Source organism: Mauremys mutica, chromosome 4 (assembly GCF_020497125.1).
Source record: "Mauremys mutica isolate MM-2020 ecotype Southern chromosome 4, ASM2049712v1, whole genome shotgun sequence".
NCBI lineage: Eukaryota > Metazoa > Chordata > Testudines > Geoemydidae > Mauremys > Mauremys mutica.
This window is the reverse complement of record NC_059075.1, coordinates 105224899-105242968: the sequence shown is the minus strand read 5'-3', so window position 1 is coordinate 105242968 and position 18070 is coordinate 105224899. Positions and strand designations below refer to the sequence as shown.

Here is an 18070-nt window from a genome sequence, read left to right as displayed (position 1 = left end):
CCCTGTACAGACCCCTATTCTTCACTTCTAACTTCAACTGCAGTGTTGCTGGAGAAGGATGTGATCTGAAAATGGAAATGTGGGCTTCTGTGTCTGAGAATACCATGTTAATGCATGTGAAAGGTTATTAAATTTTCCTGTCTGTACAATATATGACATTACTCCTCAAACACCATAACTTGAACAGGTGTCTTTTTGGATCTGATCCAAATCTCACTGAAGTTAACTGAAAGAGTGCTATTGCCTTCAGAGGACTCTGGATTAGCCTCTATGGTCCAATTTCAGCAAAGGATCTAAGCATGTACTTAAGCCCCAGTGACTTGAATGCACATCCTTGCGAGTTATGTTGAATCAGACTATGGGTATGTCTACACGACACGTGCTACTGCGGCACAACTGCAGCTACATTGCTGTAGTGCTGTAGTGTAGATACTACAGAAATGAAAGGTTTTTTTCCACCACTGTAGTGAATCCACACCCTTTAGAGGCTGTAGCAATTCTTCCATTGACATAGTGGTGTCTATAGTGAGGGTTAGGTCAACCTAACTATATCGCACAGGGTGTGGAATTCTTCACAGCCCTGAATGATGCAGCTAGATTGATCTACATTTTAGATGTAGAAAAGGCCTGAGTGATGAAGTCTACACCATTATCCAAAATCAACATTCCTCATATAGTAAAGAATCTTTAGTGGTGCCCATTGAGTTCAGTGGGCTTTGAATCAGGCACTAGCAAAGGGGTTAACACCTGCATGCTCCAAACGAATGCATACATTTATTAAAAGTAACCCAATTATTTGTTTTCTGCTCATATGCAGCTTGGCTTTCTCTGATGCAGTACCCATTATTTTCTCTGTAACCTAGAACTCTGTCTTCTCTAAATATATGTACCTGCTTCTGTTCTTTTTCAGTACTCGCTCTTTGGGAAAAACAAATCCTAATGGCTTTGCCCTGATCCAATCCCACCCTTCTGCTTGTGGCCTAGCATAAATCCTAATTCTGCTAGAGTCATTCATTCCAATTTGCCTAATCTTATCATTTGGAAAGGCCATATGTGTGCAGATGAGGTAGTCAACTTGAAGTAATGTGTGCCAAAATTAGGTAGGCCAAGTCTAACATATGTCAAATAGAGATGATCCATCCATAAAAAAAGTTTACTTTGCCAGAAGTGATAATGGGATGCTATTTATAGGTCATCTGAGCTTGTTTTCTGTCTAGAGGGTGGTGTCTGTTCCTGGATCTTTTTTAATCCATCTTGGAATAAACATTCTCGTTTTCAGCAAAATGTCAAATATTTTGCTACTTCAAGCAACCTGCTTAATTCTTAATGTACCATCATTTAATGCACAACATTCTTTGATGCACCATCAGAGAAAGGGATATGGGGTAAAGTGGGAGCTACAAATGGGATGGGGGAAGAAGGCAGAGGGGGAATAAAGAGAGTTGAAGAGCAGAATGTCATACCAATTGATATATCTGAAAGCTTTATACATAAAGCTTGTCAGAGACTAAACTGATCAGAGATCTTTCTGAGACTTACATGTTGGACCATTTTCAGAGCATGTTTATGATAGTTATTTTAAAGCATATAGCAAAGAACTCTGAGAAGAAATTATATGGCTTTATTGATCAGATTATACCTAAGTTTCTAGTTAAGGGGTTTTATTCAACATATTTTTCTGGTTCCTTTAGGTTTTTGTCTGGTTCCTTTGCAATAGTAGTGGCTTCTGTCCAAACAGAAATTCTGACTCAGAGATACAGAATGGAGAGGAACTCCCAGTGCTAGGGTATTAGGACTTAATGCAGCTCCTGTTGAAGTCAATGAGAGTCCTTCCATTTGTTGGCTCCAATGGGTTTTGGATGAGGCTTTTCAAGTTTGTACTTAACCCCTAGAAGTATTCTATTGAAGACTCACACTAATGCTTATTACTTCTGCAAATCATTTATTTTTAATTACAAACTATATACTTTTATAAATATATGCATTGCATCCTGCTGAAGAACTACCAAAGACCTCCCAAAAGGGTCCACATTGATTTAAAATGCCCCCACCCCATATTAAGCCCCAATTTTGTAAAGACTTGTACATGTTCCTATCTGTATGCATGTGAGTGTATATAATGATTTGAATGGCACTTTATTTTTGCAATTTATCCATCAAAATGTGATATTATTGCACTGAGAGCTGTAGCATATAAACTGTACAGGAGTCTTTTCAACCTATTTCTTATGCAACAAATCTATATTTTCTTATTTGCTTTTAGTTAAATAAGTCAAATTATACAATGATTGAAGACAATAAAGAGAACAAAGACAATTCAGCAGAAAGAGGTAGAGCAGCTGTCGTTTTTTCCTTAAAGAATGAAGTTGGAGGACTTGTAAAAGCGCTAAAACTCTTTCAGGTATGTAGTCCTCACATTTCTACAGAAGGTTTTCTGAATGTAAGAGTCATTTTGGCATCCAGCATAATTTATTTCCCATAGTAAGAAAAGATCCATAATTAATTGTGAATGCAAAATTGTGCCTGCAAAATTAGAGGCTGTGTTAATACCCCTCAAAAACATGTCTCTTTCTCCTGCTCCCACTGAAGTCCAGAGGAGTTTTGCCTTTAATAGGAGAAGGTTCGGTACCCTTGGCCTTTTAGAAGAAATGGATCCAAAATAATAACCCCCCTGATCAGAGTACTCCAGATCTCAACTATACTGCCGCTCCCCATTTCTATGATGGGATGAATCAAAACCCCACATTTGCAATGTTTCAAAGGTTGGGAGTCCAGCTTTGAACTTTCTGGATTCAGCCTATTGGTACTACTTGCTGTGTTTTCCTCCTCTTTGTGACAACTATCTTACATATGAAGGAAGAATGAATTAACTCTTTTCCAGATCACCAATGTCATTCCTTTATCAATGGAAGAAGTTGCATTACCATTGACAAGATGAGATACCCCAGGTTTTGAGCATACTGTCTATACAACACACTGAGCCACTGGGGAGGAAGTGGGTTAATACTGCTCTCCAATGTGTCCTTGCATAATTTTACTACTAAGAGAGCCCTACTCTTTCATTTTATGAAACATATTGTTAAGGAATATTCTTTCAGATAAAACAGAAGTTAAAGATATTATTGGAAAATTATCATTTTAACATCTCTTTTTATTTTTAAGAGTAACAAACATTTGCTGACTTGATTGGCAGACAGTGATTTATAGTGACTCAACTGCTAATCAACTATGCTAACTAAGCTGCAGATTTTACACTTTCACTAGCCAGTGGTAGGTTTGCTAGAATTAGGACTATGGAATTTGGTCCACTTTATTATACCTCTTTGTGCTTAAAAATTTTAAATAAAATATATTTTACTATATTTATAAATTATAGCAGTATAGATCTGATGAGTCAAACAATGAAATCATGGAGAGAGTCATCAATAAGAGACTAAGAAGTGAAGTAGATATTCGCACAAATCAATATGGCTTCATGTCTGGAAGTTCGATAGTAGTTGCAGCTTTTGCACTGAGACAGCTAGTGGATAAATTTAGAGAGAAAAGGAAATATATTCTCATGGTGTTCATTGTTCTGGAAAAGGCTTTTGACCGAGTTCCAAGAGAAGTCATCTGGTGGTATATGAGGGAGAAAATGATGCCAGAACTTTATGTGCAGCGTGTTCAAGCCATGTATATACGTGCAACGTCAATAGTCAGAACTTCTAGTGGTGAAACACACAAACTATCAGTTAAGGTGGTGGGAGTGCATCAGGGATCAGCACTGAGCCCTTTCTTGTTTATCCTTATCCTGGATACCCTTACAAAGAACATACAGAAGGAGGCACCTTGGTGCACATTGTTTGCAGATGATATTATTCGACACAGTGAGAAGAAAGATAGTCTAGAAGATGAACTTGATAAATGGAAGGATGTGTTGGAGAGACATAGGCTCAAAATAACGAGAGGACAAACAGAGTATATGGTATGGAATTTCAATAATGTGAACACTGAAGAATTATCATTGAAACTAGATGGGCAGACAAAACTAAAAACACAAAGTTTCAAGTATTTGGGGTCCAGAGTCCAGGAAAATGGGGAAATGGCAGACAAATTAGAGCTAGGATAATAAGCACTTAGTATGTGTAGTATGTGACAGCAAGATATTAGTAAAATTAAAAGGGGAAATCTGTAAAAACAGTGGTCCATCCAGTTTTAACGTATGGCACTGGGTGCCAAAGAAGAAATATAAGCAAATGATCTGTTCCACAGAAATGGGAATGTGGAGATGAATGAGTGGTGTAAGCAAGAAAGACCATGTGAGGAATGTGTATGTTAGAGACATGCTTGAAGTAACACCCATAAATGAAAAAAATGAGGGAGTGCAGGGTCAGACAGTTTGGTCATGTAAAGCAAAGTCCTGACAACTACATGGGGAAGAGAATTCAACAGATCAAGGCTGAAGGAAAAAGGCAGAGAAGCTGACTGAAGAAGGAGTGGTTGGTTGGAAAGAAGGAAAAGGAAGGAAGACATTTTAACATGTGGGATGATAGAGAGAGAGAGGACCCCATTTGATGGGATTAATGCAAGAAGAGGAAGACATTTCAAATTAAAATTGAGGAAATAAAAGCACCTCTCTTTTATTTTCTCTAACATGGGAATTTTTTTTTAACAACCGTTCCTTATCTTTTTTTAATAAGCAAGCTGCTATTAATAGGGTTGTTTACCTAAAGAGACTTCACAGAGATAATGTTAAACAGTAGAATATTGGCTTGGCAAGCAGTACAGATTATCTAATCAGCCTGGCTTAAAACATTTTTTCTTATAAATAGGAGAAACATGTAAATCTCATGCACATCGAGTCCCGAAAGTCAAGGCGAAGAAATTCAGAGTTTGAGATCTTTGTGGACTGCGATAGTAACATGGAACAACTGAATGAGATCTTCCATCTACTGAAATCCCACGTCAATATTGTATCCGTGAACCCCACAGATAATGTCACTGTGCAGGAGGATGGTAAGTATGGAGGGATGTTCTAGCAAAACTGCATAAAGGGAAGAGGATATTGTGCTACTTTCTAATGAGTTAGTTTTCAGTCCTTTTATGTCCGGTATTTGGGAACTAGTAGAACAAGGAAATGGGGTAAAACAAAAAGTGTGTTCCACTGAAAGCTATAAGATGAGATACTCAGATGGTGAGTTGGCATACCTTCATTGAAATCAAGGCTCTTTAATGTGAACAAACCAAGTTAACCCAATGCAACATTTCCTTGTAGACAAACTAAGATGACCAGTAAATGAGGAAGGGAATAAAAGAAAAAACATAGTGCAATAGTGATGGAATGCAAATTCAAGGGAAAGAGAGACAAATTCAAACTTCATAGCTTCATTTCAGCAGAGATGGGAGATTACATTTGTGGTTTTCAGCTACCATTACAATATTTTATTCATGGCAACTGAAAGACACCCTGAAATAAAACTCACCCTAAAAATCTTTCCATCAACACCATTTTAAAAAGAGTGCAAGAGAAACATTCACACAAACACTCCAAACACAAAAATTAAACCCAAGACACTGATATTTTGAAATACAGGTGGATCAAAACCACCTAACAAATTTCATCATATTGTTATAGTATAATAGCATCAAAAATTTAACTTTGTTCACTAGCAATATATATTTAACAGACATGCAAAAATGAAGTGTATGAATTTCATCAGGTGTATCTTGTGCAGTTACTGATACTCTGAGTATGTTTTGCTCTAAGGTAACATGGCTTTAAATGAGCAAAAACAACCCTTTACACGTTCCAAAATTAAATGAACAAAATTTAAATAGAAATTATTAATCTATACAGAATTGTAACAGCTGAATTAAAAATACACTCTCTTTTTAAAAACCAGGACAACAACATTGCATAAAACTATAGGTACCTCCTTAAAATAGTGACAGAAAACATGCTCTATCCCAGGGGTAGGCAAGCTATGGCACGTTTGCCGAAGGTGGCACACGAGCTGATTTTCAGTGGCACTCACACTGCCTGGGCCCTGGCCACCAGTCCAGGGGGGCTCTGAATTTTAATTTAATTTTAAATGAAGCTTCTTAAACATTTTAACCTTATTTACTTTACATACAATAATAGTTTAGTTCTATATTATAGACTTATAGAACGAGACCTTCTAAAAATGTTAAAATGTATTACTGGCACGTGAAACCTTAAATTAGAGTGAATAAATGAAAACTCGGCACACCACTTCTGAAAGATTGCCGACCCCTGCTCTATCCAGACTGGCAAAACTCAACTTGCACTCCAATGTGGGATAAGGAATGATGACGGGGCTAAGTACATTTTGCACTTGGAGTAGTAGATTTTGATGACAACTTTGTAAGGCTGAATTTATCAATGAAAATGTAAACTGTTTTGCTTGAGTTTGGACTTCAGTTTGTGTTTTTTCTTATAACGAAAGGCCTGTGTAAACGGTTATACTATTGTAGCCTATAAGCAAACACAAGGGAATTAAACAACACCCATTTACTCTGGCTTTGTACAGGGGCAGGGGTTGAACATAGCCCGGCTGACAGGGGAGCAAAGGCTCTATTGGGCTAAGCAAAACCGAGTCTATAATAAAAAATGACATGTCCCTTTAAGGCTTCAGGGCTACTGTAGCTGAGAACCCCAGACTCAGCCCAGGTCTACACTAGCCGGGGGGGTCGACCTAAGATACACAACTTCAGCTTCGTGAATAGCATAGCTGAAGTCAGCGTATCTTAGGTTGACTTAACTGGCCCTGAGGACGGCGGCAAGTCGACTGCTGCTGCTCCCCCGTCGACTCTGCTTCCACCTCTCGCGAGCTGGAGTTCCGGAGTCGACGAGGAGTGCGATCAGGGATCGATTTTATCGCATCTACACTAGACGTGATAAATCGACCCCCGATAGATCGATCACTACCTGCCGGATAGTGACGACCTGCCCTCAGTCAGAAAAGCTGTTCACATTGACAAGAGCACTTCCTTCTCCTTATTAGGAAGGCAGTGTGGTTCAGTGGTCAGAGTTCTACACTGTGACATGGGAGGCCTGGGTCCTATTCACACCCGGATGTGTAACTTTGCGCAAATCACTTACACTTCACTGCCTCTGTTTCCCTTTCCACCCTTTGTCTCTTCTAAAACTCTGTAGGGCAGGGACTGTCTCTTACTATTTGTTCGTACAGCACATAACACAATGAGACTCTGATCTCAGCTGGGGCCTGGAGGGTGCTAGTATAATACAAATAACAACAGCTACAGAAAAACCATTTAAGCTCCAGCCCCTTAGTTAACCATTTCCTCCCCCTATTTTTTATGACTTAATGTTCTTTAAGGAGAGTGTTTTAGTGACACAGGAGGAAGTGTTAGAAGTTGTGCTGGTGCCAGATAGGCAGAGGACTCCCTCATCCTCTTCACTGCCTCTTGATTTCACTTGTAGCTGCCAGAGCTAAACTTGAAACAGGCATTTCCGCTTTTAACCCGCTGGATTTTATTAATAATATTGTGGATTTCATGCATTCCTTAGACATGGAGAATACACCCTGGTTTCCTAAGAAGATCTCAGATTTGGATAAATGTGCGAATCGTGTTCTGATGTATGGGTCTGAATTGGATGCCGACCATCCAGTAAGTAGCTTCCCTGCTATTGTAACAATGAGTGAAGGCAGATCAGTTTTTGCCCTATAGAGTGGCTTTGTGGTTTTGACTGTGTAACTCTGGGCCTTATTCCTGGTGTCTTTGCTCAGGCATTGCTCTCATTGACCTCAGTTCTGCAAGCTTTAAAGGGAATCTTGCCTATGTAGCAACTGCAGGGTTAAGTCCTGAATACTCGCAGACAAAAAGAATACTGTTTTGAACTAGATTTATTTTCCCTCTAAAGTAATACACAGTCGTTTTCCCCCACCCCCACAAATAAAGAAAACAAATTGAACTGGGTATAATTTCTAATATTCAGAGCAATCAATTAAATAACCAATTTAGTGTAGGTAAAGCTTTGAAAAAGGAATCCTTATCTACACAATATTTACATCAAGAGTTATGTGCATGAAATGCTGATCTCCATTTTAAATTGAGGGATTTATTTATTTCATAGACTAACAACAACAACAGACGCCTATTTTGGCCATTTATTTTCCCAAGACTTGCTTTTACAATAGTGTTTTCTTTGTTAATAAGCTTATTTATTACAGAGATGGAAATGTGTATTACTTTTTTCCCACACATAGGGTTTCAAAGACAATGTCTATCGTAAGAGGCGAAAGTATTTTGCAGACCTAGCTATGAACTACAAACAGTAAGTATGATTCCTTGCAAAACAAGTCTCTTGCTTTGGAATAATGAGGTGCATAAAATAAGTGTAGTTCACATTCACCAGGCCAGATGTCCAGGCCTAGCCGAGCTGTGTTTGGTATAGGAACCAGTGTGGGAGGAATAGAAAGGTTGATCGAAGCCACCTTACTACTTCCAGGATCTCTGATTGGTCTGAGGATCAAACTATAATTTAAAGGTTGCTAGCTAATTATGCTAGCTAGGGTGGTCCCAATGTGATGGCTCCACCAGCTGGGAATAACTGGACTGCAGTGCTTTCTGGCTCAACCCTCTCTTACTCATGGTCACTCCTCCACCTTGTTTAGGAACACATCCTGTAACTGAGAGAGTTAGGAACACATGCTGTGCAGCTGGATATACCAGCTTCATGATTACCCTATTAGGGCAGATCTCTATCACCTTTGTGCCACTGGAGTGGTGCAAAGACATTGAGGTCAGGATCTAGCCTACTGACTGATAACTATAAATGAAGCAAGAAAATAATCATTATTCTAGTTTCTGGTTCAAAATAGTGCAGTTTCTGGTTCATAATAGGGCATTAGGTACAATGTTAAGAAGGGCACAGTGAAATAAAACTGAAAAGGGCCTTGTGGTATTTAGGACCCCACAGTGGGCTCTCCTTGACTCAGATACAATAATGACTTAAGTGCTATAATTTGACTCTGAGCATACTTTTCATGTTGTTGTTCCGTACCTGGGTTTAGATGTCAACCCCCTCCACTGGGAAATGACACAGAAATGTTATAACCTGTAATCACAGCAGCATACACTAATGGAATCAGCAAGCGCAGCATAAATCCAATAGTCTGCAGCATTATTATGTTGATACAGTTATCTTTGGGAGGTTAATTTCTATCATGTTTGTTTGTCAGGCCCTGAAATCGCTACTGGTAGAATCATGACACAGCATTCCGATTACTTTCAATGGGTTTTGACTCAAGTCCTCAGAATAGTCCAGTTTAATCAAGATCCAGAAGGCTAATGTGAGGTGATAGACTAGGTTTAATACATTTTGACAGATACTCATGGTTTTTCTAGAGAAGTATGATTTTCACATGGCAAATGAACATTTAGATGCGTAGATTTATCATGATGTTAACTGAGCTCATTATCTTTCCTTTCCTTTAAAGAAATTGAAAAGGTAATGAAGACTAGTTATACACAGGCTGGGGAAAAATTTAACATTCTTAGGTCCTGATTCTGAAAAGACTTTTGCAAGGATTGAACTTTTTATTCCCAATGTTAAAGGCATATGGAACTCTTTGCAAAGTTGGGGCCTGAGTCCCTGAGCCAATTCCACTGATGTAAGTGGAAAGATTCCCATTGATTGACTTCAGTGGGAGTTGGATCAAACCCGTAAAGCCAGGGTTGGCAACCTTTAGGAAGTGGTGTGCCAAGTCTTCATTAATTTAAGGTTTCATGTGCCAGTAAAAGGTTTAATGTGCCAGATCGGCAGTGTGGGCGGCAGACGGAACCCCAGACCAACAGCAGGCTGAGCCGCTCAGCCCGCTGCTGGTCTGGGGTTCTGTCCACCAGCCCTTGCCAGCCAGGTTCCCGGCCGCCGGCCCCGCTCAGCCCACTGCTGGTCTGGGGTTCTGTCCACCGGCCCTTGCCAGTCAGGGTCCCAGCCGCTGGCCCTGCTCAGCCTGCTGATGGCCAGGGTTCCGTCCATCCAGACTGGCAGTGGGCTGAGTGGGGCTGGTGGCTGGGACCTTGGCTGGCAGCAGCGTGCCACTAAAAATCAGCCCGCGTTGTGCCTTTGGCATGTGTGCTGCAGGTTGCCGACCTCTGCCCCAGAGTGTAAGCTCTTCAGAGCAGAGACCATGTCTTTCTGTGTATTTGTAAATTATCTAATGCAACGGAGCCCTGATCCTGACTGGATGGTATAGCAACATAAATGTTAAATATTAATAGTACTAGGTAAATGAGTCATCCATTTCTAGAGCTATCCATTCTGAGCCATGACATCCTTTCTTTCTCCTTTCATTATAGCGGTGACCCAATCCCCAAGATTGAATTCACTGAGGAGGAGATCAAGACTTGGGGCACTGTATTCAGAGAGCTCAACAAGCTCTACCCAACTCATGCCTGCAGAGAGTACCTTAAAAACTTACCCTTACTCACCAAATACTGTGGGTACCGAGAAGACAATATCCCCCAGCTGGAAGATGTATCGTGTTTCCTGAAAGGTAATGTGCTAATTTCTCTGCTATACCAATGGGAGTTAAACACCTAGGTGCTTTTGAAAATCCCCCTTGATGCCTATCTGCAACTTTAGGCATCTATAAACCTATAAAAACCTGCCCCCCCTGTCCTCGTAAATCACAGCTACTAAAGGTGGCATGCTCTCTCTCTCTCTTCATATTGGGGCTACAAATTATAAGCAGTATTTAGCTACTAGATGGTGACTTCAGCAAGTACTATAATCCAATCAATATGGGGCAGGGGTACACATGTACATCATGGGAAGGCAGACAAACTTGTGTAACATAATAGAGATATTAATATTACATTTTTCTATTGCATGCATTTTAAGGGACCTCTTATGCCCAGTATGTACTTTTTTTTGTGACTAAAACAATACCATGGGTATTATCTTGTTCCTGTGACACATAACACTTTAAAAATAAAAGGACTGTATACAGCCACTGATGTCAGTGGAAGTTTTGTGTGGGGACGTATGGTGTATATGACCTACATGCTGTACATTTGAAAAGCACAGAGTCCAGTTTTAAAATAAATATCTGCTCTAAGAAGAGATCCTCTCTCCAAAAGGTTGGTGGTGGGTTTCCCATTACATGAAGTCCTTAAATCCAGACTGGATGTCTCTAGCTCAGTCAGAAGTTACGGACTTGATGCAGGAATTGTTTGGAGCAATTCTATGGTCTGTGTTGTCCAGGAGCTCAGATTAGATGATCATAATGGTCCTCCCTGGCCTTAAGAGATTTGAATCTATGAAAGTGAGTGCTCTGTAGTTCTGAACACAATACAACGAATCAAAGGAGAAAGAGAAAGGAATCATTACACAATGAGACCACATGCTATACTGACATGGACTGCAAGGCATTGCTAACCAAATCATGAACAATATGCGAGTAAACCATAAAGGCAAACAGCAACCCTTTTGACATTTTCACTCATCTCCCTTATGGTCCTTTATTATATCTTTTCCCCTCCTCCCCCCATTTTTATATATGTTGTATTATAGTTTTATATAATTGTGAAATCTGTGGGCAAGGCCAGCACTAAAGTGACTGCTGGAGTTTGTGAATGAGATGGTCTAGGGGAAAAACACACAAAGTCAGAAGTATGTTGGCAATATCTTGGTAATTTTCAAATGTGGGAATTTTGATCATAGCTCATCTCTAGTTTTCCTCCTTGTCCTTGAGCAAAGCCACGCTGTGGTATTTAATCCAGAAGTAAGAGGAGAAACACAGCTTTGAACATCATAAAATTCTACATCATGTTGACCTATGATTTATCTATTGCTTTTCAGAGCACACAGGTTTCACCATCCGTCCAGTTGCTGGATATTTGTCACCCAGAGATTTCTTGGCAGGCTTAGCGTTCAGAGTTTTTCACTGCACTCAGTATGTTAGGCACAGCTCGGACCCTCTCTACACCCCAGAGCCGTAAGTTATTTTATTTCTGGGGAGAAGTCAAATATGTGCACAAACCTGTAGTTTATAGACAAAGTTTTTAAACCTGGGTGCCTAAAGTCAGGCTTCTACATCCATATTCAGGCATCTGGGTAAGAATGGCCTGATTTTCAAAGATACTGAGTGCCTGCATCTCTCACTGACTTTAATGAGATTTTTGGATGCACAGCACTTCTGAAAATCAGGCAACTCTTTCTTAGGGATCGGATTTTCAAAAGTGCCCAGTGTTGGCCTAACACTGCTCCTCTTGCTCAGTGAGAACTCACTGATTTAAATGGAAGCAGAGTTAGGCCAACACTAAGCAACTTTGAAAATCTCACCCTAGGCTCCTAACTATGGATTTAGAAGCTTAACTTTGGGCATCCAGATTTGAAGATTTGGGTCTAAGTATTTTCTGTAGAGTTAATATGATGCACTCTAATAAGAGAAATGTTTTTCCTGTCATTTTGATATTAAATCATTTTTCAGTGTAACAAAGAGTTTTCTTCTGAGACAATTGTATTCATTGGATGGTGCTGCTTTTTCACACCTTCAGCAAGAAAGAGCATCCTCTCACGGCTTCTGCTTTGTTTCTTTTTCAGCGATACCTGTCATGAGCTCCTGGGTCATGTCCCACTCTTGGCTGAACCGAGTTTTGCTCAGTTCTCCCAGGAAATTGGCCTGGCATCGCTTGGGGCATCAGATGAGGCTGTTGAAAAACTGGCAACCGTGAGTGTCTCAATCTGTGGCGGTGATAATCCCACTTGCATTGCTCTCAGCATTTGACAGGGCTGATCCCACTCCTGTTGAAGTAATTGGGAGATTTATCATTCAGTATCAGCAGAAGCAAATCATTCACTATATTGTCTTTTTCACTGGGTCTAACCTTTTTCTGTTCCGTAACTCCATGATAGAACAGAAGTGATCGGAGGTGAATGATATTCTCCATCTAACCATAAAATAAGAGTCTCTGGGTATCATAACTTCCAGATTGAGAACCAATGGTCTGTTTCTTCTAAATCTGTTTCTTTATCCTTTAGAATTAACCCAAAGGAAATATAGTTGTCATAGGATGCAATTGATTGTGTATTTTTACAACTTAGTAGTGAGAGGGTTTTTCCCTCAACAAATTATATAATATTGTGGGTGCCCCATGTCCAAAGTCTTCTGGATGTTTTGAAAGAAATACATTTTAAAAGGGGAAAGAAAGAATTATAATAAACAGAGACAATGGGAGGGATTTTCAAAAGCACTCAACACTGTTCTATCTTTGCTCCCATTGCCTTCTATGGGAGCAGAATCAAACCAATACTGCTAAGCACTTCTGAACTCTCCCCTCCCCCAAATATACCTACACAAATCTCCAAGGCCAGCAAACTGAAATAAACATCATAAATCCCTTCAGACAACAGAACTAAAGGGAAAACAGAAGGGAGCTTGGCTCTTGTTCATGCCCCTCTGGCTGATCTCATTATTTATCAGTTTAAAAAAAATTCAATCACTTCCAGTGCTTCTGTTAAGCTGCCGCATAACAATTTCAACTGGCTGGTTCAGTGCATTTGTGCGGCAGGACTAGAGCTCACTGCTTCTGTTGAGATCAAAAGTCTCTGTGATAAAGGTGAGCCTAGGGTGTGGAATAGTAGCAGTAAAGTCACTTGTCAGAACTGTCCAGCTCAGTGGTTCTTAACTTTTTCCATTCTGGGCCCCCTTCCACTTGGCAAAATGGGGAAAGCAGGGTAATTGTGACCCTCTGACATTTGCTCAAGACCCTATTAGGGGATTGTTACACCCAGCTTGACAACCCTTGGTCTAGTTTGCTTGACTTACAAAATCTGCTGCACCATTAGTTCCATTTGTGTTGAAGACAACTCCATTTTAATTCTTTTTTGTTTTTCTTCTGTATCAGTGCTACTTCTTCACTGTGGAGTTTGGTTTATGTAAGCAAGAGGGACAGCTACGAGTCTATGGGGCTGGTTTACTTTCTTCCATCAGTGAGCTCAAGGTAAGAAGAGAAAACATCCTCCCTTTATTTGCCCTCTTTCTTTGTTCTCACCTGATTTTTGTGGTAGTTTGTTCAAAATACTGGGAGGACTGAGTAGCTATGGCCAATGGCCCATATAGAACCTGTGAACTGAAGCAGCAGATCTTTGAGTAGCATTTATTCTGGAAGCTCCTAGAGCTAGATTTTTAAAGATATTTAAAGGTATTGATTTCAATGGGAGTTTGGCACCTGAATACCTTTAAAAATCTGGCTCCCAGAGACCTCTAGGGATGATTCTGGTTAAGTGAAAAAGCATAGAACTAATAATTGTAAATTGTGTCTTTTGGAGCTCTGTTGCTCCCAGTGGTTTTAGATGGAGTTGAAAGTGCCCTGTATTTCTTAGAATCAGGCCCTAAATAGATGTGTTTTTAGCCTAAGGCTCTGCTTGTCAGACCAGATTCTGATACTATTGTTCTCATTGAGTAGCCTCCTGCTACATGTGCAATCATATTGGCTTCAGAGTTCAAGTTCAAGTTGACTTGCTCACATACCAAGATACTACTCACTATAAATAATGGGGACAGAATTTGGCCCTTTAAGGATAGCCAGTTTCTTAAGGGTTAGCTGGTGCCAATCTGCAGACACAACTCTTAAGAGATGATGTGCTACAGGCATTCCATATATGGCATCATTTCGTCCTCTTCAACACACTGTTTCTATCCTCTGGTTTTTCCTGTGTGCTCTTGTGGTGCTGATACTACTCTGACATGTGCTAATGTTAATATCTTTGCGTCATTACTTTGTCTATTATCCAGCATGCTCTCTCTGGCAATGCCAAAGTCAAGTCCTTTGATCCTAAGGTGACCTGCAAGCAAGAATGCATCATCACAACTTTCCAGGAAGTCTACTTTGTTTCTGAAAGTTTTGAAGAAGCAAAGGAAAAGATGAGGTACAGTCTGTTTAATCTCAGTATTACCTAAGCCAGGTTTATTCTGATGTGTGTGTGCCAGCAAAAATTTCCTGTAATTTTTATTATCATGCTCTATTTTTAGCTCCCACTTGGTTGGAAAGCTGCTGTTCAATATTTCCTCTCTCTGCCTTGTATTATTATTATTGTTGTTATTATTATTTTATTATGTCAATTGATGTATCTGAGAACATCACACATAACAGAAAACATAAGTCTATAAATGCCCACAAAGGGCAGCAATGTTAACCCCATCCCCGTTACCTATCCATCTAATGGGAAAGAAATCTGAGAAAGAGAAAAATAAAAGACAAAGCTTTGGTTTAGAGCCACCTGGCAAAGGTAGGGCCATAAAGATGAGTTTTGCACCATGCTATGAAGACAAACTGATCTGAGGTCTGATGGACTAAGTTTCACTGTCAGGAATCTCCACTGAGAATGGGTGCACCATCCTGGCCCTGCCAGCTAAAGCATCTCTGCTGATCTCAGCTGTCACAGTGGGGTGGAATTCTCCCCTGTGTAGAGGGACAGACAAGGCCAAAGCACTCCTTGAGTTCCATTTTGAGGGGGGCATAAGATGTGCATAAGGCTTCTGTTGGCTCTGTGCACAAAGGAGAATTTTGCACAGTGGGACATGAGAAAAGAAATGGTTTCTAAAGTAGCTAAGTCCCAAACCACATAGGCGTTAACAAATTAAAAACAACAGCTTGAACTAGACATAGAAACAGATGGGGTAATTAATATAGTGCGGAGCACAGGTGTAACATGCTCAGACTGTATACCTCTACGTATGAGCAGGGAAGTATGAGTCCCAGTTTGTGTACATGCACCCACGGTAGCTCTGCTTGAGCTAGTGCCTAAAAATAGCAGTGCATCTGTGACGGCATTGGGGGCGGCTTGGGCTAGCTACCTGAGCACGTACCTGGGAACAGGGTGGGATTGTATTCAGGGCTGCTAGCCCGAGCAGCTGCCTGTGGTGCCGTAGATCCACTGCTGTCTATAGTTGCTAGCTTGAGCAGAGCTAGTGCAGGTATGTCTATGTGAGCTGAGAATCATACCTCCCAGCTCAAAGGCAGATGTATGCACTGACCCATTCCAAGCAGCTGCATCTGCTGCAGGTTTTTAACTTTGGCTGCTCTTGCCCCAGACAATGAAGGTGAGTTCACTTGTCAATGGGAAAAGGAGGATCCTATAAAAGAAACACATTAATGGGTTAAACTCTTGGCTCATGATGAAACAGCAGGTGAAATGCTGCTTTCAGTTACACTAGTGTAAATCAGTTGATGTCCAAGGACGTGATTCTGATCTCACTTACACTGGTTTTATGTACGTGTCATGCCATTAACTTCAATGGAATTACTCTGAACCAATGTAGTAAATAGTAATATCAGTGCAGAAAGTAGCCCATAACTTTCTCCTGTGACATATAGCAGAGACAAAGTAGATGAGTTATTGAAGATCTATTTTTAGCAAGTGCTTAGGCAATTTGGTCCACTTTACCAAAGCATATGCAAAGGTGTTGTCCACTAGATAGGGCACTGGATTGGGACTCTGGAGACTTGAGTTCAAATTCTAGCTCTGCCACTGATCTTCTGGATGACTGTGGACAAGTCACTTCTCTGCTGTGTGCCTCAGTTTCCCCATCTGTAAAATGAGGATAAGAATGCTGACCTCCTTTGTAAAGTGCTTTAAAATCTACTGATAAAAAACATTACATATAAGCTAGGAATTATGAAGAAGAAAAAGTGGTTTAGCTAATGAGTTACCAATGATGACTTCCTTGTGGAATTCATGCCAAGCTCCCTTAGACAAAGAGTGATGACTGGCTCAGGGACACATTTGACTTTTTGTTGATTTAATTTGAAACATTGTCTCTTTTTTTTGTTTGAACAGAGAGTTTGCAAAAACAATCAAGCGCCCGTTTGGAGTAAAGTACAACCCATATACGCAAAGCGTACAGATCCTGAAAGACACCAAGAGCATCGCCAGTGTGGTGAATGAGCTGCGTCATGAACTGGACATTGTCAGCGATGCCCTCACCAAGATGGGCAAGCAGTTGGGCATCTAACTCGGCCAATAATCATAAGCACTTTGCACTCAGCAGCTCTGGTTTTTTTGTCCTGTTTTAGGCATAAAGATACCTGTTGGGTGCTATACATAGAAACCTCCTCTCTAATAACAGAAGAATGAATGCCTAGTGGGGATAGTTACTTTAACTTGTGTGTTTCTCTACTTAACACCCTTTGCCCTTACAAAATGTTTACGTGACCCCTTCAATCCTCCCCACTCCATAAACCAATCAGGAAAGAAATGGGCTGCATTCATCCTTGGGAAGCTGGTGTACGAATACAGAAATCACCAGAACAGAGGTCTGTCTAGTCCAACATCCTGTCTGTGACAGTGGCTAGGGCCAGCTACTTCAGAAAACGGTGCAGGAAACCCTATGGGATAATTTACCCCCAGGGAATGTTTTCCTCCTAACCTCCACTAGTAAGAGGTTGGTTTATGACCAACCCTGGTCCAGGGCCTCCAGTACCTCAAAGTTCATCAGGAGAAAGTTGCAGTGGTACAGGCCTTCCCCCCAGAAGGGCAACAGTACTGATCTGGGAAATGATGTGATTGGAGATGTACTGATTCTGAAGATCTCCATTGGGTGGCAGCCTCTGTTTGCAACATAAAGCTGCTGAATGAAATCCTGACTCCACTGAAGTCAATGGGAATTTTGCCATTGACTTTAATGGGGCCATGATTTTTACCTGCTGTCCCTGGAGTAGCATTTGAGGGAGGGCAGTATTGGTAACACCAGCTGCCCTCTGCCTTGGGGAATGAATCCCACCAAGATCATAGCAAGCCTTGGTGGTGCAGGGAGCTGCAGTTTACACCTCTCTACTTCAGCTGGGGAGAATGTAGACCTGTGTCTAAAAGCATTTTGAAATGGCATTTCAGTATCCACAATAGTCTTACAAAGGTGATGAAGCCCAGTTCTTAAATAGTCACTGTCTAGTATCAGTTTATATGGAAAATAAAAGTCCCTTTGATTACTCCTTCTTATCATTGACCTTCCAAGATGCATGGTGATACATCCCAATTCTCTTCTGTAGGGCCTGATCCTGAGGGGCACAGAGCACCCTGAACTCCCATTGAGGCCAA

At 40.6% G+C, this 18070-nt stretch overlaps 1 protein-coding gene across 1 annotated transcript; it reads left to right on the top strand.

The window, feature by feature from the left end:
- The first annotated feature begins 2263 nt into the window (after nt 1–2263).
- Nucleotides 2264–16988, top strand: TPH1 (tryptophan hydroxylase 1). The gene is made up of 10 exons (XM_045015688.1): nt 2264–2401; nt 4812–4995; nt 7532–7632; nt 8232–8299; nt 10327–10523; nt 11831–11966; nt 12575–12701; nt 13879–13974; nt 14769–14902; nt 16814–16988. The coding sequence occupies exons 1-10, from the start codon at nt 2285–2287 to the stop codon at nt 16986–16988; spliced, it is 1335 nt and encodes a 444-aa protein (XP_044871623.1). The 5' UTR covers nt 2264–2284.
- Nucleotides 16989–18070: the final 1082 nt, after the last annotated feature.

What these genes read in the sequence shown, in the direction of transcription:
- TPH1 (XM_045015688.1), top strand. Translation starts at nt 2,285, where the DNA reads ATGATTGAAGACAATAAAGAGAACAAAGACAATTCAGCAGAAAGAGGT. An exon ending in TGTATCGTGTTTCCTGAAAG is followed by an intron (nt 10,524 to 11,830) that starts GTAATGTGCTAA and finishes ATTGCTTTTCAG; the next exon opens with AGCACACAGGTTTCACCATC. An exon ending in CTTCCATCAGTGAGCTCAAG is followed by an intron (nt 13,975 to 14,768) that starts GTAAGAAGAGAA and finishes TCTATTATCCAG; the next exon opens with CATGCTCTCTCTGGCAATGC.